The sequence below is a fragment of the Tiliqua scincoides genome, chromosome 4, assembly GCF_035046505.1.
Source record: "Tiliqua scincoides isolate rTilSci1 chromosome 4, rTilSci1.hap2, whole genome shotgun sequence".
Lineage (NCBI taxonomy): Eukaryota > Metazoa > Chordata > Lepidosauria > Squamata > Scincidae > Tiliqua > Tiliqua scincoides.
Genome location: NC_089824.1, coordinates 31,638,997 through 31,654,973, shown reverse-complemented (window position 1 = coordinate 31,654,973; position 15,977 = coordinate 31,638,997). Strand labels below are relative to the sequence as shown.

At 39.5% G+C, this 15,977-nt stretch overlaps 1 protein-coding gene across 2 annotated transcripts in view; it reads left to right on the top strand.

Moving 5' to 3' along the window:
- WWP1 (WW domain containing E3 ubiquitin protein ligase 1) overlaps positions 1 to 14,750 on the top strand; it is a 61,638-nt gene extending 46,888 nt beyond the window's left edge. For both annotated transcript variants that reach the window (XM_066626250.1, XM_066626248.1), the window contains exons 16-24: positions 961 to 1,049; positions 3,989 to 4,148; positions 7,480 to 7,613; positions 7,705 to 7,845; positions 8,964 to 9,084; positions 9,276 to 9,380; positions 10,421 to 10,517; positions 10,621 to 10,693; positions 12,779 to 14,750. In XM_066626250.1, the coding sequence (XP_066482347.1) occupies positions 961 to 1,049; positions 3,989 to 4,148; positions 7,480 to 7,613; positions 7,705 to 7,845; positions 8,964 to 9,084; positions 9,276 to 9,380; positions 10,421 to 10,517; positions 10,621 to 10,693; positions 12,779 to 12,878 (1,020 nt within the window). In that variant the 3' untranslated portion in view covers positions 12,879 to 14,750. The remainder of the gene's footprint in view (positions 1 to 960; positions 1,050 to 3,988; positions 4,149 to 7,479; positions 7,614 to 7,704; positions 7,846 to 8,963; positions 9,085 to 9,275; positions 9,381 to 10,420; positions 10,518 to 10,620; positions 10,694 to 12,778) is intronic.
- Positions 14,751 to 15,977: the final 1,227 nt, after the last annotated feature.

Genomic DNA, 15,977 nt, shown 5'->3' with positions numbered 1-15,977 from the left:
TCAGAATATCTTCTTGAGGTGAGGGGAGCAGAGCAGAGCTCCCCTCACCGCTGGAGAATTATGGGGCTGCAATGGGCCAGATGGAGAGACTTTTGGTGGCCCAAATAGAGGCTCACGAGGGGCTGCATCTGGCCCGCAGGCCGGGCTTTGGAAACCCGGGATTTAAAGAATTTCTACCCTGCCTTTTTCCTGGTAAGGGCAATCAAGGCAGCTTACAAAATTTAAAATATATAGCAATAATAAAATGTTATAAACAATACAAAACCCAGTGGATCACATAAAAACATTAAAAATTACGTTTAATTAAAACACCGGTCCATCATGTCAGCTATTGAACACCATCCTAAGTATAAAGGTCTTAAGGCCCTGCCGAAAGGTCTTCAAGGAGAGAGCCATTCTTAGTTCCAGGGGAAGGAATTCTACATTTGGGGTGCCACCACTGAGAAGGTCCTGTTCCTTTCAGTTATTTTTTTAAATAGCCAAATCTCATTCTATAGTACTGAGATATAATCTTTTTGAGCCATAATTGATTGGGACCACGTTTTGAAGAAGTAAAAAAAATAGTGCCAGGAAAGTAGCAGAGACAGGACAGAGGACACAGAGTGGCTACAAATAGGCAGAAAAAATGCAGGAAAAAATTATATTTGGGGATCATGCATTTTTTTGTTTGTAGAAATACTGTGCCATTTCCCCTTTTGCCCTGAAAGTTTTTTAAAAAGGAAAATTTCATATAGCTCTATATAATAAAGTGCCTCAAAATGTGACATGACACAATCTTTTCTGTTTGTTTTTGTTTTTGAGCTCCTTTTGGACACAGAACCTGTTTTTCATTATACAAACCAGTTCATGAATGTTCTTTGATGGAAACTGGGATGTAAATAATAAATATTGTAACATTTTTGTTCAAAATTTACTGTGGTTGATTCAAAGTTGCATTTTTTCTCAAAAATTTTTTTCTAGATCATGGCTTTAAAACCCTATGACTTAAGGAGACGATTGTATGTCATATTCAGAGGAGAAGAAGGATTGGATTATGGTGGTTTAGCCAGGTAAAAATATTGCTAAAATCTATGAAATATTTGTAGGAAATGTGTATATATATATAGTATGTAAAATATACAGGTGTTCATATCCGCAGATTCTGGTATCCATGATTTCACTTATCTGTGGTTCTTTGTCCCTTTCCCTGCGCCCATTACATCAATTTTTCTTTAGTAGCAGTGGAAACACAAATTGTTTCTTAATAGGAGTACAGTTTCTTGTTTAACATAGGCATCTTGCATGCTAGAGGGAGGAGACTCACCAAACATTAACGGGAAGGGCAATTCTTGCTTCCTAGTGTTCTAACTCTGTCCCTCTAGCATGCAGGCTGCCTGCCTGAATGTCATGTTCCTGTGTTAAGCGAGAAATTGTTCCTCTGTTAAGAAAGAAAATGTGTGCTTCCACTGCTACTAAAGAAAAATTGAGGTAACGGGAGCGGGAGCACCACAGTATTGCAACTTATATAGCATTCCCCTGTATCCATGGTTTCCATATCTGCCCCCCCCCCAAAATAGAATGCCTGTGGATATGGGGGGGGGGTAACTGTAAATATGCTTTGCTTATGTACTGTATGGGAAGTTAGGTGGAAGAAAGATGGTTTCTTATGTGGCCATTCAGTTGTAATCTGGATTATATATAATTTAAATGGCACATGACTCTTTTAATAATTTCCTTAGAAGAACTTGTTTGTTTAGAGAGGTTGTAAGGGGGGGGGGAACCAGTGAAAATTCATACACTCTGTAATGTATTGAAACTTTCAAATACCACAGTTATTTTGGTAGCAGAGGGGAAACATGCCCTCTTAATCCCCTCTGCCACTGGTGGTAGTTAGGACTTGAAAGAAGTGCTGCATCTGAGCTCAGCCTCTCCTTTTGTCATCTTTTGAAAGGAAAGGGTGTTCACTGCCAAATCTTATCATTTGGTGTGGGGAATTGGTCTGAGAGGAGACCCGTCTACTGAGCCAAATCTCTTCCCCTTTTTCCTGCTGTGCTTTGCACTCTTTTTAGTAGTAAATGCATTCTCTGAGCCCAATCCCTAGTGGCATAAGGAGGCTGTTCTATCGCCCACTCCTCCTCTTCGGAAATTATGGGATCAATAACAGGTATCCTCAGTGTCTACAAGTGGATGATGCAGCTTGCAAACAGCAAGATTAACAAAGGGATGGTGTTTAGCTCTGTCAGCTGCATGAACAGCCGCACAAATCTTGAGAATCAGGGTCTCTGGACTGTTGTATAACACTTAGTAAGGAATGCTTCAAAACACTTCAGTGCTCAGCTGCACACATAAGGTCTGTATGCAGTAATGAACCCCCATTGTGCATATGCATCACACTTTCAGAGAAAACATTTGGTTTTATGTTGAACGTAAAAGACAGGAAATAATTTGAACTGTTGAATATAAAGACCATACTATAGTGCAGTGATTTTCAACCTTTTCCATCTCATGGCACACTGGCAAGGCACTAAAATGGTCAAGGTACACCATCAGTTTTTGGGCAATTGACAAGGCACACTGCTGTCAGTGGGGGGCTCACATCCCCCAATGGCCCTACTAATAAACAACCCTCTCCCAAATTCCCACGACACACCTGAGGACCATTCATGGCACACCAGTGTGCCATGGCACAGTGGTTGAAAATGGCTGCTATAGTGTGTATGTTGTGAGGGTGGTAATATTCTTAACTGGAGAATGCTTGCAATTTGTAGCAAATACTGACAATCCTGCCACTGGTGAAAATAAAGTTGGACCTTGGCATCTGCAGAGGTTTTGCTCCCAGAACCTCCAAGAATGCTGAAATCCCCAGATAATGGGATCTGTGGGGTGGGCTAGTCTGTATCCTCCAGACAAAACTGGAGGACATCTCTGGTCATGTCCAGAGGGTAGAGGTCCACTCTCAATGTGGGTTGGATGACCTACATTGAGTTGAATCTGTGGATCCAGAATCCATGGATTCAAAAGTCTTACCTGTATTTACAATCCAGAAAAAAGCCAAAAACTTTGTTGGCTGTATCCAATTTGGTAAAGGTAGTTCTGTATAGGGCAGCAGTCTCTAAACAATCTGACTGCTGCGTGATGAAAATTCCTTCCCCATTGTGTGTGGCACTTACCATTCCATGGCGCAGCATCTTATCTTTCCAGGTGATCTCTGCAGAAAGTCGCTCGAGGGCACAGAGCCTACTTGGGCAACAGGCAGCAAAAGCAGCTGTCCAGCACAACTTTCTGCAGATATCTGCTGGAACAATAAGACACTCTGCAGTGGAATGGTAAGTGCCCTGCATGTGGGGGAAGGCATTTTCCAGGCTCCGGATCTGGCCGCGGTCTGAAGTTTGGCCCCTGCTTGTACAGGGGATCAAAGTAGCATTGTCAATTTCCTAACTGGCTTTTCCACTTGGTTTTTTAAAAATTATTAGGTAGTATTCGGACTTGCTTTGATTTCATTAGACAACTGTATGCTTGGGTCAAAATAAACGACGCGCAGCCAGAAGTCTTTTGAAAGTTTTTATTCAGCCAATCATTGAGTAGTGGGCAACTGTTTTTTGGTTTAAAATCCCTTTATCTGGTCAGATGGGCAGCTTGCTCTAGTGAAAGCTTTCAGAGCATCATTTCCCTCTCCTGCACATATGCCTAAATAGCTCCAAGCAGAAGGAAGCTCATGGATTGTCAGGGCAGCTCTGATCATGCAAGGTGCCTCCATCTTATTTCAGTGGATTCCCTTCTCTATATGGAGCTTTCCATGACACATGCCATCCTTCCATGGGCCACCAGCCCTCACAAGCAGCTGTTTGGCCCTTAGGGGTCTGTATTGGGAGAAGGGTTGGGAAAATGTCTTCTGCAGGCTTTTTTCTGTTTGTAGTTGCTTAGATCCAACTAAGTATTTAAGTCCTTTTTTGCACTGCTTGAAGACAGCTTTGTTTGTTGTATTTTATCCTATTGTAAATTTTTGTAGAGAATGGTTCTTCTTGCTTTCCCATGAAGTACTGAATCCTATGTACTGTCTATTTGAATATGCTGGAAAGAGCAACTACTGTCTGCAGATAAATCCAGCATCAACAATAAACCCAGATCATCTATCGTATTTCTGTTTCATTGGACGGTTTATTGCCATGGTGAGTTTGACATTTTATTGTATTCAAAAAAGTATTCCTCAGGATAACTATAACAAAATATGCAAAGAAGGAATTGGTGTACTTTCTTCATTAGAGTTTAAATTTTATTTTTCAGTTCGTTGGGCAACAGCTTTCTAAGCAAGTGAATGAACCACATGCCTTGTTCTGACTACATTTTCTAATGTGAATAAAGCAATAACATATCAGGTGTAGCTGAGCTTTTGACTCAAAAAGTTCTCTTCAAACTGACGAGTGGGTTTGGTGCAAGTGAAAAGTGATTAATATTCACAGTATGGGGGGAATGCACATAGTGCTGAGTCTATATTAATTGTAATTATCTGGGGAAAGGACTTTGAATCATAAGACAATAGCTCAATACAGTGATGCCTCGCAAGACGAAATTAATTCGTTCCGTGAGTCGTTTCGTACTGCGAAAATTTCGTCTTGCGAAGCGCGGTTTCCCATAGGAATGCATTGAAATTTAATTAATGCGTTCCTATGGGCAAAAAAAGTCAGAACAAAGTCAAATTTGGTTTACAAAGTGTTTATTAAGTGCTCTTTAAAGGCATACATACTGTACAGAGGATTTCAAAAAATTTCAAGCACAAAACTTCAATGCATCCTGGGTATTAACAGTTGTGCGATTTAAAACAAACCAAAACAAAAAAAAATGCAAAAAAATTCATCTTGCGAAGCACAGCCATAGAAAAATTCGTCTTGCGAGTCACCAAAAAAATTGCAAAACGCCTTCGTCTTGCGAGTTTTTTGTTGCGCGAGGCATTCGTCTTGCGAGGCATCACTGTATACAGTATCCTCCAAAGACAAATTCACCGGATTGTATCCTTAGGGTAAGTGTAATGGTGCTCATGCAAGAGATCTTTATTCACACTTCCTCCCTACTGTAGCTTATCTGGTCTGGTTCCCCCGCCCCCGGGCTCCCCCCTCCCCCACAGCAGAGCGCTGGAAGCCCTTTGAGAATGACATGGAATGCAGTGTGGTACAAATGGATGCCTTTAAAAAAAAAAAAGAAAAAAGAACCCCTGTTCATCATTGTGGTTTTTACATGTCTTACTTCATAGTGTAGATTCTTCCTTGTCAGCATAAAAAAAATAAATAGGGGATGATGGCAAATTGGGACCCTTGAAATAGGCCCTAAGATGAAAAGGGATGATCAAAATCAAACAGGAATCCCAAAATAAAATCTTCCAGAGTGAACCCTTCTAAACTTGAAGTGGAGCATAAAATAAGATCTGGAAAAGATCTCGTTCAAAATCTTGTGTTATAAACAGAACAAACTGAAGAATTTTTGTAAACATTGGGTCACTTTTCTCATGCAGTACAGCTAGCTCAGAAACGGTCCTTCTGTGAATGGAAAAGACTTTACTCTCTGGTAGAGCTGCATAAGATACAAAAAATGACACTTGAAATAACAAGGGGAAGGAGCATATCCCTTAAAGTCTTATAGAACGTTGAGTCTATTCGCTTAGGGAAAAAAAGGTTGAGAACCATACAAGATTACAAAACAGAAACAAGGTGGATAAGCGTTTTCACACATGGGTATTTTGTTTGCTAGTTTAGAAAGACCTCAGGATATAGTGTCTGTCAGGCAGGGAGATGAGTTTGGTTCTTTACCCAGAAATCTTGAGCCTTTTGTTCATCATAGGGGTGTGGGGGCTCTCTGTTTGATGTCCCAGTCATTGCTAAACTCATAGTTCGTTCTCCAATTTCAGCAACACGTTGGGAGTTCATCCTTACAAGATGTAGAGAAACCCTCAGAGAGACTCCTACAGGGGAGGTGGGAGGGACTATGAATGTATGTGACCCACTCTCGAAGAACAACAGTGCCAGGTAAGCAACCTTGTTTTCTTCTTTGAGTGGTCACATACATTCACATATCATGGGTGATTGGCAAACTGTGTTGAGGATAGAGGAAGCTCTTTTAAAATGTGTTCGGTATTTATTTAAAAGCTTTTTATCCTGCACATTTCCTTTTGCATACAAACCATAAAATTAATGTAATCCATAAAATCAATTAAAGTTTGTAGCAAAACAATACTAAACGTCAGAGACAGAAAACAGACGTCAGTAAAATTGGACCAGAGCCATAGCAGGTTTTCAGCAATGAGTGGCAATGGGAGTGCTGGCCAGTCTAGTGGGGTTACTGGAGGAAAGTCCATGGGTACAAGTGACCCTGGGCTGTGTGGCTGAGGGTGGTGGTGCTGCTGCTTGTGGCACCTGCCTCAGGTGGGAGCCGCCTGTGCCCACTACCACCCCTGGAGGTTTTCTGAGGGCCGGAGAGGCTGTGTGCTGTCTTCCCAGCCCTTAGAAGGCCTTCTAAAGCCTCTGGAGAACTTTTAAACATCACTTCCACACATGGCCTCCCAGGCCTTCTAAAGACCTTTAAATGTCACTTCCAGTTTTTAGCTGAAAACCGGAACAGGCGTTTAAAAAGTCTTTAGAAGGCCTTCTGAGATCCTGGGAGGCCGTGTGTGGAAGTGATGTGTAAATGTCCTCTAGAAGCCTTAGAAGGCCTTCTGAGGGCTGGGAAGGCTGCATGTGACCTCCCTGGCCCTCGGAACGCCCCTGGGGAAGGCAGCAGGCATGGGGGGGGGGTTGGTACCTCTAGGCAGGCTCCTGGGTGCCACCGTGGCCAGGAGAACCGCTGGGCCACTCTTGACTGGACAGGGAGTTCTACAGGACAAGAGCAACTACTGAAAAGAATTTCTCATGGGCAGCAGCTGACAATGCTTATTTGCAAGAAGCCCTCTGAAAAATCTAGCAGAACAGGCAGATTCATATGAGGGGAGGCAGTACTCTACATAAGCAATACCTTGAACCATGTCTGGAAACAAATGGTGGCAACTGCAACAATAAAGATGTTACATGTTTGTACAGCTGTGTGTACTACACTGTGTGTTTGAAGGATTGGCAGTGGTTTCGGGATAAAGGGAAATCCTGTGTTAAGAAATAAGTTAGAGGACAAATAACAGTACCAATGGTGATGGAGTACCTATCAGTCTGAAAGAAAAACTATCTCTGAAAAATAAGGTAGCATACATTCTTGGGAGCCTACCCAGGTAAGCAATTAGAAAAAAATTAAAAAGCAAACAATCAGCAACTTCCAGGATCTTATGGAATATTGAGGGAATAGAGATGGTAAAGGATCATGTTACTCAGTACTTAGTGTAGTACTTCCATTTCATTATGTGTTGTTTCTCTATGTGCTGTTTATGAATGTCTGCTTTGAAACTTCTAGAGCAGCAATTACTTTTTATACCACGAACAATACTCTTTTGAAATGAATACCAAACTGATTTTTTATCTTCAACAGGCATTGTTTCATGGCAAATTCATTGACACTGGTTTTTCCCTGCCATTCTACAAGCGCATGCTAAATAAGAAACTTACAATAAAGGATTTGGAATCTATTGATACTGAATTTTATAATTCCCTAATTTGGATAAGGTTTGTACATCTTTTCCAGATGCTCGCCATTTTCCCCATAATTTTGGTAGAATGATTATTTCTGGTTGATCTCTTAATTTGTTCCTCCTAGGGACAATAACATTGAAGAATGTAACTTAGAAATGTACTTCTGTGTTGACATGGAACTACTAGGAAAAGTTACCTCACATGAGCTGAAATCAGGAGGTTCAAACTTACTTGTAACGGAAGAAAACAAAGAAGAATACATTGGGTATGGAGAAAAAAGAACTGAAAATGTGCTGACAGACATTTTCTTAATTTTTTTTAGCTTTTATTCATCATGTTTGCTGTTCATCATCATATTTTGAATTGTAGTTCACATAATAATCTTCTCTAAACATATTTTGTGTATGTTTATGTGCATATCTTTCAGTCAAATCATATTAGACTGGAACAATGTTAATATTGGCATTGAACATCTGTCTAGTTAACTTTCTTTTTAAAAAAAATTTCAGTAACTATCATAGCTGGAGGAGTGGGTAAATTCATACATTTAAAAATTTTCATGCAAGATTTCTGCAATGATTGAAATACCATTATGTCACAAATATCTTTAGATAGGTCTAGTTCTGAGATGGATTAGTGGCAGTAGCATCACTGGGCGGTGCAGACTACACCGCCTGACCCTCGGGGAGGGGGTGGTGACACCACTACTGGCCAAAATTGTGAAAATCTTGGGATTTTTGAATAATACCATCATGTTATATATCATTAAACAGGTAACAATGCGGAATGCAGTGAAACAAACTGCATATATTTAAATATCTGTCTTCTATCAAACGTGTAGCTGACTAATCAGAAAAGGAAAACACAACCGCCTTATGTAACAAAAAGTAGATTTCTTTAACTCAAAGCTGACCAATGACACTGATTGTTCTGAGAGCCAATGAGTTGGTATTACGATGGTACAACACAGCAGGAAACCAATTAGGTGTTAGTATGAGTCAGCTTTCATTTCTAGGTATCAGAGCTAATGCTAGAACTCTTATTCAGTTGTGTTAAGTGTCATCAAGTTGGCCATTGGTTTTTTGTTGGATACTGATTTGTTGGGTGACCTGTACTGTTATAAGTAAAATTAATGGGGTGACACAAACCCTAGTGATGCCTCTGATTAATAGTGGCCATTTCTTCACAGTGCTTTGATTGCGAGAGCTCGGAATACAAACTAGTAATAATACATATAAATTTGGATAGGGAGGCATCTCAGGATCAAAGTATTGTCACGAGGCACCTTCTTAGACTATAAATAAATAAATAAAATTAAAACAGTGATTCAATGTTGATGTAGCAGCATGTTTTAAAATAAAAATTCCCCTTTATCTGTTTTAGCCTTATGGCAGAGTGGCGGTTTTCACGAGGAGTTCGAGAACAAACCAAAGCTTTCCTAGATGGATTCAATGAAGTTGTTCCTCTTCAGTGGCTACAGTATTTTGATGAAAAGGAGTTGGAGGTGCGAATTTAGAGTCTTGGAGATAGTAGCTAGTTGTTGAGTTCCAGCAAAAAATTTAATATAAGCAAATTGTTCAGTTATGGCAGGAAAAGAACATCAAATGTGTGCGAAGCAGTTTAATTGTAAATGAAATATTTTGTATGTTCAGTTTCAGATGCACTATTTTTCTAAAGCTTGTGGTCTTTTCCTAGGTTATGCTCTGTGGCATGCAAGAGGTTGACTTGGCAGACTGGCAGAGAAACACTGTCTATCGTCACTATACAAGAAACAGCAAGCAAATAATATGGTTCTGGCAGGTATTACTAATTGTGGGAAATGATGACCTTTAAGTCATCACTATCAAGTTTTTGTTTTAGAAAGAATGCAATAGGGGGTCTCCCCATATCTATAGATCCTGTATCCACAGATTCAGTTATCCCTGAATGCGGGAGGCTTCCGGCACCCTATGGAGGATCTCCTGAGCCCCGCAGAGGCTGCGTATGTCCGCTCACAGCCTCTGTAGGCCTCAGAATGATCATTTAGACTCAGACTGGCTGTTTTGACCAAGAACACGGGAAACCGGATTCCCGGGAAACCGGAAGTCGCGTCTTTTTGCCTGAAACAGGCATTCTGAGTCTCGTAGAAGCAGTGCACAGTTGCAGGCTACCTCTGCAAGTCTCAGAAAAACTTTGGAGGTGAGGGGAGCATGGCTCCCCTCACCTTTTGGAGGCTTTGTATAACATCAAGCCTCACTTGATGATGGGGGGGGGCCAGTCTGCATCTCTTTCATTAAGCAACGCATGACTGTACTGGCACCTCCCTTGCATAGCTTTGTGCACTTATATAAAATATGGAAGGAAGAGAAGGGCTGGAACACCTCCAGCTGGTGCGAAGGGGAGATGTTTAACAGAAATCAGCTATTGCATATGTAGTAGCCTATGCTTCCATTATAGCATTCCTATATTAGTGATTCCCCCCCCCCCTCACTTCACCAGCCCAAAAAGAGGGGTCAGGAATGGAATGCCCTTTCAGTTAGAATATTAAAGGGTTAGGAGAGAAATTGTTATGCCAGATGAATATCTGGTGTAACATCTCTTACTGTTCTCAAAATAAGACAGCACTTTGTTTTAAACAGTATGTAGTATTCTTGAAGATATTCGTTTATTGATGTATGTAACAGCATTGTGTGCTAACCAGGAAAGCTCTCAGACTGCTGCAGCATTTTGTTTTAAGAACATCAGAAGCAAATATATGAAACGTTTATGATGACACAAGTATTAGAGGTAGACAGAGAAGAGGATAACACTAATTTGCATTTCAGCGTAATGAAATGGACCATTTCAATTTCTACCATTAGTTCATAAAAGAAGCTGATAATGAAGTCCGTATGCGACTGATGCAGTTTGTAACTGGTACTTGCCGTTTACCTCTAGGAGGATTTGCTGAGCTCATGGGTAAGTACATAACTATAATTCATACTATAACAATTTCTGGTTCTTTATAAATCTATGTTTATAAGATATTATTACCAAAAATATTTTGATGTTTATTGTTCAGGAAGTAATGGTCCCCAGAAATTCTGCATTGAAAAGGTTGGCAAAGAAACCTGGCTACCAAGAAGTCATACATGGTGAGTAGTTCACAAAGCTATTTATAGACAGAATCAAATAACAATGGCCGTCTCCCAAAAGTGGTCACAATCTAAAAAGGTTCTGAAACACCAGCAACAGCCACTGATTTGGTAAAGAGATACAGTTACTCCGCCCATGCTGAATATGAAGCACCATCTGAAAAAGTGTCTCTAGACTATTTACCAAATGATAACTTACCTCAGTGTGCATGAATCAGTATGGTAAGCTGGTTGCCTATATTGTTTTGGCAAATGGTAGGGAGAACTTTGTCGTATTTCCTGTACCTCATCAAACATAAGGAAGCAAGGAAATATTTGACAAGATCGGTTTACATATACTTGTACATTGTGGTAAGTTGTAGCTGGAATTCTTTGCATTTGTGTACACTCTGGTTGGTGTCTTCTATCCAGTTTACTTCATCGTACTTTGGCTGTCTCCAGAGACTATCATCTCCATACAGCAGAGTATAAAATTAATTGGCTAGCTATTTGTTATTTGGTTTATAGACTCAGAGATGAAATTATAACATAGCTGCGTTGAATGTCCATTAGGGAGATAAAGGGCGCAATCCTAACCCCTTATGTTAGTGCTTTCTAGCACTGACATAAGGACAATGCAGCTCTGAGGGAAGGGAACATTCTTTTACTTTGAAGAAGCCTCCGTGGGTGACATCCAACTGCAGGATGCAGCACATGTCCCATTGGCACCGCTATGCCAGTGCTGGAAAGCACTGACATAAGGGATTAGCATTGCACCCATAGTGAGATATAAATTTGTAAATAACATCTGCACAAAGCTGTAGCACAGTGGAAAACAAGTCAAAGGATCAAAGCTGCAACATAGTTTTCTTGGTTATAAATTGTCACACTTCAGGTTTGCATGGCTGTAGAGATGATGTAGGCATTGGGTTAAACAAAATGTCAAACTAGATATGGTAACAGTATTTATATACTACTTTTCAGCAAAAAGTTGTTTACAAAGTGGGTTGCATAGCTTAAAAAATGGTCGTAGGCTGAGGCTTGAATATGATGCTCTTCCAGGCTCTTGAAGTGCTCATCTCAGCATAACATAAACCAAGTCTCCTACTTAAGTATGGACCCCTGGTACCTAAGTGAAACCATGTTTAAGTTGAAACATCTAGTTGTTGCCAGCCTGGTACTATTGCACATGTGTAAATGCACCACCGGAGGTCATACTGAGCCTGTAAGAAAGCACCAATGCAGCTATTTGTAACTTGGGGAGCCAGTGTAATTCCAAAGAGTTGCCTGTGGCCTAGAGTATGACTCATGTGTGTTCTCACTGGGCCAAAGCAATTACAACACAGAACGGTGCTGTCATAAGAATGTTCCTTTTGTCTTTTTAAATCATATTAACCATAATGACAGAATTTAGACTTAAAAACCAAACCGAGAAAGCTGTAGGGTGTCTTGACTAAACTCTGCTTTAATCATCCTCTCCCACTTGGTAGTGGTAAAACGTGGATGATGTGTTTTGTTCTGTTATTGGAGAACATTCAGGGCCCTTTTCCCTTATACAGTATTAATGCTCTTCTGTTCTTTGGAATAGCTCTAACTGTGACCAGTCAGTCTTGGCCATACTGACTGCTTCCTTCACCCTGTCCCTCCCTTCTGTCCCTGGGAAATCCCAGATTTTCAATGTTATCAAGCTGTTTTTCCCTGATGCCACAGCAAGGTGTCACTATTTTCAAAGTTATTGAGCTGTCCCAGTTGTTTCCAAGCAACTTCTGTTATTTTTGCTGATGTCTTTGCAGCTGCTCTTGCTTCAAAGTCCTGACTAAGCCTATTAATAAGTTGGATGTACATATCTTGAACTTCTGTAAAGCCTGCATTGCAAAACTCAAAGAAAATATACCTGCTACTTTCCAAATAAATTGGTAACATAACCAATCTATAGCTCTAAAGTGTTTTATCAACTTAACATTGTTCACATGGGATGTAAATGAAATTTCATATGCAATTTACCTACTGTGAAGAATATGATTTATCATTCATTGACTGAAGCAAGTAATTCTGTAGTGCTCTATGCAACATAGATGAAAGCTGATTATATTTCTTTGTCCCCAGTTTTAATCGTTTGGATCTGCCACCTTACAAAAGCTATGAACAGCTAAAAGAGAAGCTGCTTTTTGCCATTGAGGAAACAGAAGGATTTGGACAAGAGTAAAAGCAAATTTGAATCAAAGTGAAGTTGAGCTTCTTTTAACAGACAGGCCGGCACAACTAAATTGCACAGTTAGTTGTATATAAGCTGTTTCTTCTGTACAGTGATTTTTCTGGAACTCTAAAATATGTTCTGTTCTTCCACAAGGATATGCAAAACAGTTCAAACTTCTCTATTTTATTTATTTCCCTCACCCCCCCAAAGACTGGCCAGAATAAAATTGAAGCAGAAAGACTTTATTTAAAAATATATTTGTGTGTATATAAATACACTAATTGAGCTCTAGTTTTATAGAGCTTTAAACTTTCAAAACAGTCACAGCCATTCAGAAGAGCCAAGAGTCATTCTTGGCTTGGTTTAGAAAATATGCAGACTGCTCTGTGTTCTTCTCACTTATGCAACATCTCCAAGGTTATTTCTATTGCATGGCTGTTATAAAAGGTGTTAAAGGCTTAGGCCAAACGTATCCTCACTACGTAGAAAAATGCTGCTGGCTTTTCAAGATGATGGAATGTGATATTCTGTCAGCTTAATTTTATAGAATTGTAATAGCTGATAACCTTCTCTGCTACATCTGTGTAGCCAAGGTCATGAATAAAGCCTTTATTACTTGCACAAGAGTAATGTACAATAAGATGAATGTGATTAATGTTAAGACATTGGTGCCACTGTTCTGACTTACTGTAGAAGCTGAACAGACTATTCTAACTCATTAAGCAGCATTGAAAAAATGTTTACATATACCTTGGGTTATTTCCAAGAGGATAGTAGGTAATCTTCAAGGAAAAAAAAATAAAAGATTCTTATCTATTCTCTCCTGGTCTGGTATCTTGCAGGCATTTTAAAAAGAGATCTGTGATATACTGCAATTTCATAGGATAATTTGAGATTAGGAGGATATAAGAAAGTAATGTGAACCGCTCTTCTTGCTTTTGGGTATGGATCTAGATAATCCAAATAGAACATAAGTTACATATGCTTTGCACAATTGAACTAATTTTTTTTATTAGTGTTAATTATTCTCAGCCCTTTTTAAGTTCATGAAAAAATTCAGATGCTCCTAATTAAGCATCTCTAAATTTTGTTTTTATATATAAAATAAACACATTTAAATTGTTTTAGCAGTATTGAGGGTATTTGCTGAACTACAAAGATGTGTAATAAGTTCTGAAACTTACTGATGTGAATTATTAAACGCTACTTTTAGCGAATTGTGCTTCCTTATTAGAGTAACATTTTAAAAATTACCATTTGTATCATGCTTTCAATATCCACTGTAAATTCCATTAAATTTAACTTATACAGTTTTGTACACACATGAAGCAGATTTCCTAGAATTAACATTTCTGTAACATATCAAACTGCAAAAACTATGTGCAGTACGACTCTGCTATATTTACTTTCATTTTCTCAATATAGCAGTTGAATTCTGCCAAAATATTATTTTTCTACATATTGTTACACTTTCTTATTCATGAATATTAACTTGTGATTGCTTTGATAAAAGCACTGAATTAACAGACTTTCAGCCTATCTTGTTAGTTGCCCTACACATATCAAGATGGTTTTAATCTCTTAGGTTGCCCTTCCACAATACATGAAGAAACATGTTCAAACTGTTTTCCTTGGAAAAATAATGATGTTCAGAATTTACCTGAATTATTCATGTTAGTTTATATGGAAGAAAGCTTTAAAAAAGTGTCAATGAGGAAAAAAAGAGTGTGGCTTGCCTAATACTGATTAAGAATGGAGAATTAAGTTCAGTACAAACACTTATTAATTTGCACTAATGAATGACTGAGAGAACCATTGCAAAAGCTAATCTTGTACATTGGTAATTAACAAAATAAAAAACAAAGACAGTGCATCACAAAATGTACTTGGTTAATTATTTTAAGTTATCAGTTCCTCTCCTCAGAAAAAGGAGTTGTGAGGGAGAAGGAGGAGCAAATGAACTTTGAGTCTAAATTTATTCATTGGGAGATTAGGTGGGAAATGTATTACATTTGTTTCATTTTCCCCTGAAGTTCAGTTTGTATGCTTTCATGCAAAAGTAGGATGAGAAAATGCAAGTATTTGCTCTTTAACAATAAGAGTTGGTGACCAGCTTCTGTGTGGGTCTGTTTCATTTTACTATTGGCAGAAAGGTTTTCTTGAAAAGATTTCCTCATGATAGGATGCCTTTAAAAAAAGCCCTAAAAAAATCAGATCCCCTTGTGTCTTCACAGATGCAGATAAATTACATCCTTTACATAAATGAAATGAAACCCTCAGAGAGGGTAATTAAGACCTTGTTATCTTCACAGTGGGCATAATCATCGAGGAAGGTAGATAGAGTGACCTGGAAAACTTCACTCTTGGTGCATATCTAAAGGGTATTCTCTATTAGAGGCAGACATACCAATCTTTCTGCAGTTTTTGCAGGATGGATTAGAGAAGGGTCTTCATACAAGTACCCTGCAAAGACAATTGGTACCCTGGGAGCAGGCAAGCGGTATTCATATCCACAAACCCTCAAGTCAAAAGATTCCTTAGAGGAGTAAGGGCCCAATCCTATCCAACTTTCCAGCTCTGGTGTACTCGCAATGAGCCTCCTGGTAAGGGAATGCATGTTCTCATAGCTTGAGAAGGCCCCAGTGAATGCCCCCCACCACAGGATGCAGTGCACACCCCACTGGCACAACTGCACCAGCACTGGAATATTGGATAGGATTTGGCCCTAAGTCTGTCAAATCCACTTACATTGCACAGAACCGCAAATCAGGATCTTGAGGTTTTGCAAGCTCTAATGGGACCACCATTTGAACCCATTGCAACAATCTGATTGATCTTGTTTAAGACTCTGTCCCTTGCTGCTATAACATCTGCAAGGACGGCGTCAGAACTTGAAATATTGTCAATTCACCTGTACGTGTATTTTTACAGAGTGGTGCTAAGAGCTGATCCAACCTTTTACCAAAATTCAGCATTTAATAGACAGCAGGAGTTAATATTGCCTAGCTTTTGTCTGAATTCAAAGCACCCTAAAGAGCATTTGGATGTCAGGAAGGCTCTGAGGTGGTCTACAGCATGTACTAAATCTTTCAGAACGACAGAGCCCCC